The sequence below is a fragment of the Vidua chalybeata genome, chromosome 19 (genome assembly GCF_026979565.1).
Source record: "Vidua chalybeata isolate OUT-0048 chromosome 19, bVidCha1 merged haplotype, whole genome shotgun sequence".
Classification (NCBI taxonomy): domain Eukaryota; kingdom Metazoa; phylum Chordata; class Aves; order Passeriformes; family Viduidae; genus Vidua; species Vidua chalybeata.
Window position 1 is genome coordinate 7,786,993 of NC_071548.1, and position 10,643 is coordinate 7,797,635.

The window sequence follows — 10,643 nt, forward strand, 5'->3', positions numbered from 1 at the left end:
CATTCCTCGCAGCCGTTTGTGCCTCGTGTCTCTAAATTCTCCTCTCTCCCCACCTTCCCCACCTTTGCAGCACGGAACCAGAATTGGCGGAGAAATGGGATTTGGGTTTGTTCCCACCCTCTCCCGGGTGGCTGCAATTCCCTGCCGCGATCCCGAGGTTTCCCAACCCGCTGCTTTCACTTTTCCTGCTGGAACCGGCGCCGGGAAGGGCAGAGGGAGAGCCCAGCGCCTCCCGGGCTCCGCATCCCCGGCTCCCGGCGCGGCTCCTGCGGTCTCCTCCTCTCCGGGACGCAGCCCCGGCTCCAAGGCGATGTCAGCACCAACAGCTGGCTGAAAAAAATGCAAATTGCAGCTCCCAGAGGGAGCAGCTGACACCGAGCCCGGAAAACCGGGATGTCCCAGGCAGCGGCCGTGGGGCTGCTTGGAAACTTTCTCCCTCTTTTATTTGTTTTTATCAGCGCTCATGAAAACTGGCGGAAAAAAAAACCCCAGCTCCTCCCGGCGCTGCACAAGGGAGAGAAGCCTCGCTCTGCCCACCCCCATCCCGAATTTGTGCAGGAATTTTGGGGGGCTCTGCCGGTGCCCCCCGCCCCAGAGCCCTGCAGCCACCTCGCTGCGCATCTGTCCCCGCAGCGCCCTTACCTGCCGCGCTCAAACCTGCCCTGCAGCATTGCCGGAGTTCCCTTCGCTCAGCCTTGCCCTCCCCACCCCTCCCGCTCTGCTTTCCAGCACAGCTGCCCGAAGCCGGGCGGATTTCCAGCCTTTTCCCCTCCCCGAGTGTTCGGAGCTGCCCCGTGTCCAGCTCGGCTTTGTCCGGCGGAGCCCCAAAAACTTCCGAGCCCACCCCAAGAGCAGAGCCGGAATGGCAGGGCCAGGCTGGGGCTGGAGCTTTGTTCTTTTGGGGTTTTTGTGAGGCAGAAATCCCAGGGATGCTCCTGCTAGGAAGGCGGAGGCGGCTCTGGAAATGGGGACAGAGGGGAGCTGAGCACGGCGGGGTGGGGACAGAGATGTCCCAGGAATCCCGGTGGGATCTGCCCCGCTCCCTTTGGGGTGGGATGAGAAAGGTCCCTCCTGTTCCAGAGCCCTGCAGGGCCAGGAGATGTCTGTCCTAATTCCTTTTCCAGCCCATCCCACCCACACGAGCATTTTCTGCTTTCTGGAATTGCTCGTGGCCCCACTGAGCTCTCCCTGGAGCTCCTTCCTCACCCTAAAGCCGGGAGCTGTGTTTGTTCTTTTCTCCCAAAAAGCAGCCAGGCCAAAACTTGCGGCGGGCAAAGTCCGAGTGGGGCAGGGGCAAATGCTGAGGAGAAGAAATGTCTGGGATCAACGAGTTCCCACACGGCACAGCAGAGGGACACTGACCCCAATTAGTGCTCAGAGTTAATGAATCCCTTCGGGTGCTTGGCTGAAGTGTAAAATACCTCGCAGAGGTGTGCGGGGTTTGTGGCGTGGCCGGGAGCTCTGGGTGCTCTGGGGCTGCAGGACGGGATCAGAGGGAGTTTTCCAGCCAGGAAAAGATTCCAGGGGGGATAAAATCTCCACCTGACCGCTGGAACTGGGCCCTCAGTGGGGCAGGGCGGAGCAGGGACAGCAGAGCCTGCGGGATCTGGGGACAGCTGCAGCTCAGGTGTCCCCTTTGGGGTCACACCCTGGCCTGGCCAGCCTGGATTTGCCCATCCCCAATCCCATTTATTCCCTGGCTCTGCTTTTCCGGGTGCCCCACAGCAGCCCCGCGCCAGCTGCGGCTCCAGGGGGAGTTTGGGACATTTTGCAGAACTTTTCCCAGCTGGAATCCGTGGCCTTGCAGGGTGGCCTGCACAGATTTGTGTCCCCATCGAGCTCGGAGGTGACAGCAGCAGGGGGGGAGGTGACAAAGCCTGGCCTGAGCTGCTCCAGAGCCCAGCAGGGCAGGGCTGGAGCAGGGAGCGATTTGGGATGGGTTTGGCTGGAAAACCAAAGCTGGGCTGAGTTGGGGGGGGGGTCATTCCTTCCTGGGGAGGGACAGGGGACATCGATCCCTGAGGATGACACAGGTCCTGCTTGGCTGGCCGGAGAACTGGGGCTTTTGGGAGGAGTGCAGCAGGTTTGAAAGGATGACCTGAAAGCCCAAAAACCCCTTGGGCTCGCTGCTTTCTCCTCACCTCGTGCTCAGCATCCCCAAAACGGAGCAGAGCCAGCAGGATCTGGGGACAGCTGGAGCTCAGGTGTCCCCTTTGGGGTCACACCCTGACCTGGCCAGCCTGGATTTGCCCATCCCCAATCCCATTTATTCCCTGGCTCTGCTTTTTCTGGGATGTGCTTGGGGTAAGGGAGGGGGGACACCCCAACCCTCAGCCATGAACCCAAACCCATCCAGCCTCCCGTGTCCCCTGGAGGCTGATAACAAACCCTGATAATAAATCCCACACCCGGGGCAGGTGGAACTTTTGATACAATGTATATTTATTGCAAACAATAATATACAAAAAAAAAAAAAACCAAACCAAACAAACCAAAACAAACAAACAAACAAACAAAAAAAAAGGTAAGTTTCACAAAGAGAAGGATCTTGTAACCAAAACCGAACCAAACTTACCTAAAGACAAAATATGATTTAAAGGACAGGTCTTTTAAGTTACAGAAATACTTTAAAAAGATCTGCTTTTATACAGAAATAGAAAGATGCCATATTATAAGAGTGCTTTAAGATTTTTTTTTTCTCCTACTGAATCCCTAAAAAAAAAAAAAAAAAGTTAACAAATATATCATTTTTTTTTTAAATAAAAAAAGTCTGCTGTCTTTTTTAAAAAGCAATCCTTAACTGTTCAGCCACAGCTTCACCAAAATCAGTGTCCCCCCCACCTCTCCCAGGCAGTTTTTGGGGGGGTTGAAGGCTAAAACGGTGCCACCCCTGCAGCAGGGCTGGGGTGTGGGGCTCGTCCTTGCACGAGCTCGTGTGTCCCAGAGAGCTGAGGCAGGAAACAAGGCAAATGATTCAGTGATCCGCTACATTTGCAATCTTTAGTTTGTACAAATCTCATTTTTCTTTTTTTTTTTTTTTCTTCCAGTTTCTCCTCGAAGGCAAAAGAAAAAAAAAAAAAAAAACAACAAAACCTCAAACAAACAAAAAAAAAAAAAAAGGAAGAGCAAAAAAGTTTGTACAAACCCAGGACACAGATTCCAAAAAGAATAATAATAATAATAATAACAACAACCAAAAGGAATTAAAGAGATAAATAAAGGACTGGTTACAGTTTCAGACCATAATTTAACAGGCACGGTCACCTTCCAAATAATGCTCCCACTAATGCAACGCTTCTGAAACGAGGGGAGATGAAAACAACAAAACCCAAGGGAAACGGTGATTCAAAGCTGCTCTTCTCCCCAGAATAAATAATTTAAAGGATCTGTGAGGGCTCCCGGGCAGAGGGGAGCCCCTGGCTGGGTTTGGCACCCTGGGGTGGGCAGGGGGTGCCCGGAGGGGTCGGGCTCAGCCCCAGCCCGGGGCCAGTGATTATCACGGGGCTGCTTTAAGGCTTCCAGCAGCACTTTGGGGCTGCTCCATGGATTTTTTTTTTAATTTTTTTTTTTTTCCTCTTTTCTGTTATTCTTTTAAGGCTCGAGGTTATTAAAAAATAAAGTGAAGTTCTCCTCCTGGCTGGTTTTGCTACGAGTTAGAAAAATAAAGCCTCTCCCATGCTGGTGCCTGCCCCGGTGCTGGGTTCCCAGGGCAGAGCACGCTGGTTTAGTTTCATTTTTAGAGCAAAAAAAGACACTTCTCTATACAAAAATACCTCTGCAAGAAAACCTAGGGCTGCTCCACTAAGTGTCTTTTTTTATTTTTTTTTTTTAGCTGTTGGAAAAATAAGAGCATTTGAAAAAAATCTCTAAAAAATAGGTACAAATCCCCTCAAATTGGTAACGAATCATACACAGTACATACTAAAAATATTTAAAATAGAGAATATTCCTCACAGAGGACTCTGAGTTTTCTCTTTTACCCCCCTTTTTTTTTTTCTTCTTTTTTTTTAAATTTTTTTTGTCTCGCTTTTAATTACTGCTAAAAAAACAAAAAAACAAAAAAAATCATTACAAAAGTCCAGAGAAGGAGCCAGCTGGGCGGGTTGGGTGGAAATCTCCTCTCCACGCTGGAAGAAGCAGAGTTCAAGTCCAGTCCTTGGCAAGTCTGTCCCAAATTTCGGGGCTGGGAGCGGGTCCTGGAGGATGCTGTAGTGCAGAAGGCTCGAGGCGCTCTCTCCTCCCCGCCAGCTTCCACGTGAGCGTCTTTTGAATTCTCATTTCAATTTCAAACACCGAACCAGTCTGAGGCAACTCGCCCTCGCCGCTTTCGCGCTTTTCTGATTATTTTTTTTTTTCTCTTCGGTTTTTTTTTTTTTCTCGAATTTTTTTTTCGTTTTCCTGCCTTTTTTTTTTTTTTTTTTTTTTTATTTTTATTTTTTTATTTTTTTTTTTTTTTTCCTTCCTTTCTCCCGTCGCGCTCGCTTCGCCTCTTAGGGCCGGGTGAGCTGCGTGTAGACGGGCTGCTCCCAGTGCTGCGGGCTGTGGGTCTGGGGGATGGAGGGCACGCCGGCCGTGTCGGCGATGGGGGTGTACATGGGGCGCTGCGTGGGGCTCATGTAGCTGAAGGTGGAGTAGAGCCCGCCGCCCTGGCCGGCGTGGCTGTAGTAGGAGCCCGAGGAGCCCTGGTGCTCGCCGTACTCGTACTGCGCGCGGCTGATGCTGGGGTAGGACGAGCTGTAGTGCTGCAGGTTGAAGGAGCCGTAGCTCAGCTGCTGCTGCTGCTGCTGCTGCGGGGAGTGCTGCTGCTGCTCGCTGTAGTGGCTGGGGCTCAGCTGCTCCGTCTTGATGTGCGTCCTTTGCTGCTGCTGCTGCTGCTGCTGCTGCGGGCCCTGCTCGGCGCTCAGCGCCGGCAGCTGCGCCGGCGGCTGCTGCTTGGACATCCACACGCCCGCCGGCGTGCCCGCGGCGCCGCTGATGCCGTAGCTGCCCGTGTAGGCGACCTGGCCGGGCTGCCCGGGGTGCCCGTTGGGCGGCAGGTACTGGTCGAACTCGTTGACGTCGAAGGTCTCGATGTTGGAGATGACGTCGCTGCTCAGCTCGCCGATGTCCACGTCGCGGAAGTCGATGTGCGGCGGCTGCCGGCCGCCCTCGCCCAGCGCGCGGCCCTCCCGCTTCAGGTCCTGCTTGCCCGGCTGCGGGTCCGTCTTGGGCGTGGTGGGCGGCGTGGGGGGCCCCTGGGACTGGCCTGGGGGAGGAAGGAGAGGGGTGAAGGCGTGGCAGGGGTGAGGGCGCCGCGAACGGGGGCACACGCGCGTCCGGGCGCGAGGGACACGGAGCCCGGCCCCGTGGGCAGCAGCCTGCTGGAGCTGGGCGCTTTTTTTGGGCTTTAAAAAGCATGGGTTTGTGTTTCTCACTGGGCAAACGTGCAGTGGCACGCTGGGGTGAGGGTTTGCGTGCCCAGCCTCTGGGCAGTTCTCACCCTTCTCACTCCATTCCCGGCTCTCTGCTTTCCCTCCCCTCGCCCAACCCCAACTTCAGCCCGGTTCGGGCTGCAGCTGTGCCGTGCCCCCCGCGGGTACCTACCCGAGTGCTCCCCGGGCGAGTGCACCTCGCTGATGCTGGAGGAGGACTGCGGCGAGTCCGCCTGCAGCGCCTTGAAGATGGCGTTGGGGGAGATGTGGGTCTGCTCCGCGCCCTCCTCCTGCTCCGCCTGCCCGTTCTTCACCGACTTCCTCCGCCGGGGCTGGTACTTGTAGTCGGGGTGGTCCTTCTTGTGCTGCACCCGCAGCCGCTCGGCCTCCTCCACGAACGGGCGCTTCTCGCTCTCGTTCAGCAGCCTGGGGGGACACGGGGGGGGGGGGGGGGGGCGCGGGGTCACTCGTGGCTCAGGGGGGGCCGCCAGCGCCGATCCCTCCCTCGGATCCCCGCAAAGAGCGATGCGAAGCCGCCCACAACCTGAACCCCCTGTCCGGGACACTCGCTGGTCGTCACCCCTTTGTCCCCGGCACTCTGCGGTTGTCACCCTCTCGTCCCCCAGGTTCCTTCGGTGGCCAGACCAGAGCTGCAGGAGTGGCAGCGGGGTCCAGCCCTCGCCCTCCCCACCCTGTGGGCACATCTCGCTGTCGCCGGGCGCTTTGGGGACATCCCTGCCTGCCAGGGCCAGCTTTCCTCCCCCGTTTCACCGCCGTAGGATCCCCCCCCCCGCCCGCCGCGCAGTCCCCGAGGACGCGGTGGCCCAGGTGACTCACTTGCCTCGTGTTTTCCTCCCTTCCCCGCCTTATTCTGGCACTCGGAGGCCACCCGGCCCTGCGCCACTCACCGCCGCCACCCACCCACCCTCCCTCCCTCCCCGCATCGCCCCGCGCTCCCTCCGGCCCGGCCCGAGCTGATGCAATCCCCAAAATCCATCATTTCCTCCGCACCGGCAGCGCAAACAAACATCGGCCGGGGGGCTCCGCACGGTCCCCCCGCTCCGGGCACCGCTCCGGGCACGGAAACCGCTTCCAACGCCACAAGGCGAACGGCTTGCCCCTACTTTCCCCCTTCCTGCTCTGCCTTCTGCTCGACCTAACACAAGTTTTGCACTCCGCAGAAGTTTTCCAGCGCCTTTTCCACATCCTCTCGCCGGGCGCAGCGCGCTCCGCATCCCCCGCTCCCCGCGGGCATCCCGGCCCCGCACTCACCTCCAGAGCTTGCCCAGGGTCTTGCTGAGCTCGGCGTTGTGCAGATGCGGGTACTGGTCCGCCAGCTTCCTGCGGGCCGCCTGCGCCCACACCATGAAGGCGTTCATGGGTCTCTTGACGTGCGGCTTGTTCTTGCTGGAGCCGTTCACCCGCACCGGCATCGGCACCAGGGTCCAGTCGTAGCCCTTCAGCACCTGGCTCACCGCCTCCCGGATGCACACCGGGAACTTGTCCTCGTCGTTCTCCTTCTTCAGGTCCGGGTCCCCCTTGGGGAAGGTGTTCTCTTGGGGTCTGGTGTTCTCCGTGTCCGAGCCGGATCCAGAGGGGCAGGGGGACCCGGCGGAGTCATCCGACATGGTGGGGCTGGGGGCGTCGGAGATACATTTGTCCTGTTCTTCTGTCATTTTCATGAAAGGGTCGAGGAGATTCATGCGAGAAAGTGGCCGAGGGGGAACAAGGGGGCGAAAAAAAAATTAATAATAATAATTAAAAAAAATATATATAAAAAAGTTAGGCGCTAAGGGGCAGGGACGCGTTAAAAAAGTAAAAACTCGGAGAAACAAAGTCTCCACCGGCGGCGGAGAGGAGGGGGAAGAACCGCCAGAAGTTCGCCAAAAAAAAAAAAAAAACAAACAAACAACAACAAAAAAAAACTTTTTATCACTTCTCCTCAGCACAAAAAAAGCTAAAAAAAAAAATTTACAGAAAACAAGAAAACCAAAAAACTCCGAAACGAGGAAAGGGAAAAACTTTGGCGAGGCCGGGAGAAGGAGGAGGAGGAAGAGGAGGAGGAGAGGAGCGGGGCGAGCGGCCGGGGCAGTGTCGGGCGCGGCGGCCCCGCCGGTCTCCAGCGCGGCTCTGCGCCCGCCGCGCGCCGCGCGCACAAATACCCAGCGCGGGGCCGCGCGCCCGCCCCGGCCCGCCCAATCACAGCGCGGCCCGCGGGGGCCGCTCCGCCCCCATTGGCCGAGCCGCGCGGAGGGGGCGGGGCCGCGCAGCGCCGCGCAGCGCCGGGGGCACGGCCCGGCCGGGGCGGGACGGGCGGCGGCGGCGGCGGCGGCGACAGCGACAGCGACAGCGGCCGCCGGTGCCCCGCGGCTCCCCGCGGGTGGCTGAGGGAGTCCCCGCGGACGAGCCCCGGCGGGGCCGCTGCGGCCGCGCTGGCGGCGGGCGGGACGCGCGGAGCGGAGCGCGCCGGGGGCCCGCGGGCGCTGCGCGGCTCCGTCCCGAGGGGGCGCCAGAGGCTCAGGAACGGCGCGCGGGGGGCGGCGGGGCCGGGCCGGGCCGGGCGCGCCCCCCGGGCCCCCCCCCGGTACCGCGGGGACGGAGCGGGGGCGGCCTCGGGGGGCTGCGGGTGGCCGGCCCCAGAGAGCCCAGAACCGCTGCTGCGCTTTCGCTTTTTCTCCTTTTTAAACTTTTTTTTTTTTTTTTTATTTTTTTATTTTTCTTTTTTGGATGGGGTGTCCGGCGCGTCCCTCCGCCCATCCCGTGCTGCGACATCCCCGCGTTCTTCCCCGGTTATTCCGCTTTCTATGGTTATTCGCCATCCCGCTGGCCCCGGCGCGGCTTTCCCTCCGCCGGACCGGGCTGCGGGACCTTCATCCCTGGGTTCCTGATCCCGGTCCCGCGTCCCGCTGCCTCATCCCAATCCGGGATCCCGGTTCCTCATCCCAGTCCCGGATCCTGGTTCCCCATCTCGGTTCCCAGTTCCCCATCCCGGTTCCTGATCCCGGTCCCGCGTCCCGGTGCCTCATCCCAATCCGGGATCCCGGTTCCTCATCCCAGTTCCCCATCCCGTTCCCGCATCCCGGTTCCTCATCCCAGTTCCCCATCCCGGTCCCGCATCCCGGTTCCCCATCCCGGTTCCTGATCCCGGTCCCGCATCCCGGCCTGGAGCCGTGCCCGGGGAAGGAGCGGCCTCTTCCCTCCCCCTCTCCACAAAAATAAAAGTTTTGCCGGGTTGATCGGTGTCGCAGCGCAGGGCCGGGCGCTCCCCGGGGTTATCTGTGGATCACTGCAGCTCTTTCCCTTCCCAGAAACATTGCGGGAGTTTGGAGCCGCTTTCCCGTGCGGCTCCGAAGGAAATCGGGGCTGTCACTGCAATCCCCATCCAGGTGGGCAAGCCAGATCCCGCATTTTCGGGCGCCGCGAGAAGGGGATTTGGTGGGAGCTGCCCAAAAAGCTGCGCCCCTTCCCACCTCCCTCCTTCTCCCCGCGCTCCTCGGAGCCTTTCGGGGGCAGAAACCTCCGAGCTCTGCTCCTTTCCCAAAGCCCCGGAGCCCAGGAGTTTTCACTGCAACTCGAGCGTTAAAGTTGGGGCTTTCTGGAAGCTGCTTTCATTCGCTGCTTTCATTTGCAGCCTTTGTGCGGCCGGACAATCCTCGGGGCAGCGGCCGCCTCCGGGCCCTGTCGCGATTGTCGTCGTTACCCCGACCACGGGGGTTTCAAGGTATTGGAAAGGGCATGTGAAAAAAAAAAATAATTAAAAAAAAAGATATATAATTTAAAAAAAAGGACAAGGCAGCAGGAAAGGAGCTGGGAATAAACACACTCCAAACCCTCTCCTTGGTTGTTTTTAGTTTTCCCTGAGGTTCTGGTGACGATTTTTTTTTTTTTTTTTTCTTGCGCTTGCAAACTTTTTTGGGAAGTAGTTTTGCTCTGGGTGAGTTTAAAGGTAAGTGGCTGTGCTCTGCTCCAGAGCCTTTGTCTGCAGGAACAGGGGCACTGCGAGCACAGCGGGGCTTTTCTCCAGGGGAATTTGGGGCTTTTTTTATTCCTGAAACACCGAGGACGCTTTTCCCAGAGTTGTATTTCTTTCCTTTGCTAAATATCCAATACTCCAGGAGAGGGCCGCTGAATTTTGCCTTGTTGTTTGCAGTGAAAAAGGTAAACTTTCAGCAAATATTACAGGTGATAATTTGGATTATTTTCCCTGGGTAATCTCAGCTCTAGGGTGGTGCATGCTGGAGTTTAGCTCCCCAAATCTCATCCAGTAAATATATTTTGTTGCACCGTGACGCGGAATAACTCACAGAAGCAGGTTCGATGTAAAAGGAAAGAAAAAGAACTGAAAAAAGCAAACTTTATTTTCTGACTCCACTATATATACAATTGCAAAAGTGACAGTGGATTGGAGGGTGAAACTGCCACCTCTCCAACCACGCTGGCCAAATTAAGTGTATTAATTCTCTTTACCTACAAAGAAGAATGTAAAACAATCATTCTTTACGTGAACATGCGTGAGAAAACTCAGCTGAAATATGTGAATATCGGAAGGCAGAGGAGCTTTTAGCAGAACTTTAAAACTCTCAAAGGAACAGGGCGACACAGAACATCCAAGCGAGCTCGAGCAGGAGATTGTTCTGATCCCAGCTGGAGCTGCTGGGGCCGAAATCGGAACAAAATGTACCTGGAGAGAGAGGAGCAAAACCTGGTGACAGCAGCTTGTCCCCTGGCCCTGCTGCTGACTGGCAGAAACAACAGCGGGACAGTTCGGGAGGGGATTGAATGGGAAGGGTCATAATTAGGACATTTTTCATCCTGCAAATCCATCTGCTGAAGGGGCTCTGCCTTCCCTGCGAGGCCGCTCGGAGCGAGGCGAGGGGCTTGACAAGTTTGAACAATAAACAAGAGCGAAAGGGGAAGGAGCTCTGCAGTTATTGTGTGTGATTTGATAATTTCTGGCTTATTATTTTTAATTATTGCTCGATGGACTATTTGGACAAGGTGGACAAGCTGATTAATCACAGCCGGGTGGAAGCTGCCTCGAAAAGCTGCTGCTGCTGCTGCTGCTGCTGCTTTCCCGTCAGGATGGAAGTTTTCCTTTCCTTTTTTCTGGAATTAACATTGTTTTAGCCAGCTCAGGGAGCAGGGAAGGATTAAAGCCCCCGTTTGATGGGTTTTTCCTGCTCCTTGTGCTAAATCAAATCCCTGTTTTTTAGGGAATAACCTTCCCAAGGG

The 10,643-nt window shown here is 56.9% G+C and overlaps 1 protein-coding gene across 1 annotated transcript; it reads right to left on the reverse strand.

The window, feature by feature from the left end:
• Nucleotides 1–3,576: 3,576 nt before the first annotated feature.
• SOX9 (SRY-box transcription factor 9) lies at nt 3,577–7,476 on the reverse strand. Its single transcript, XM_053960668.1, has 3 exons — nt 6,684–7,476; nt 5,584–5,837; nt 3,577–5,245 (listed from the first exon to the last, which is right to left on the reverse strand). The coding sequence occupies exons 1-3, from the start codon at nt 7,112–7,114 to the stop codon at nt 4,491–4,493; spliced, it is 1,440 nt and encodes a 479-aa protein (XP_053816643.1). The 5' UTR covers nt 7,115–7,476; the 3' UTR covers nt 3,577–4,490.
• Between the last annotated feature and the right edge of the window lie 3,167 nt (nt 7,477–10,643).

What these genes read in the sequence shown, in the direction of transcription:
- SOX9 (XM_053960668.1), bottom strand. Translation starts at nt 7,114, where the DNA reads ATGAATCTCCTCGACCCTTTCATGAAAATGACAGAAGAACAGGACAAA. An exon ending in ACCCTGGGCAAGCTCTGGAG is followed by an intron (nt 5,838 to 6,683) that starts GTGAGTGCGGGG and finishes GTGTCCCCCCAG; the next exon opens with GCTGCTGAACGAGAGCGAGA. An exon ending in CTCGCCCGGGGAGCACTCGG is followed by an intron (nt 5,246 to 5,583) that starts GTAGGTACCCGC and finishes TTCCTCCCCCAG; the next exon opens with GCCAGTCCCAGGGGCCCCCC.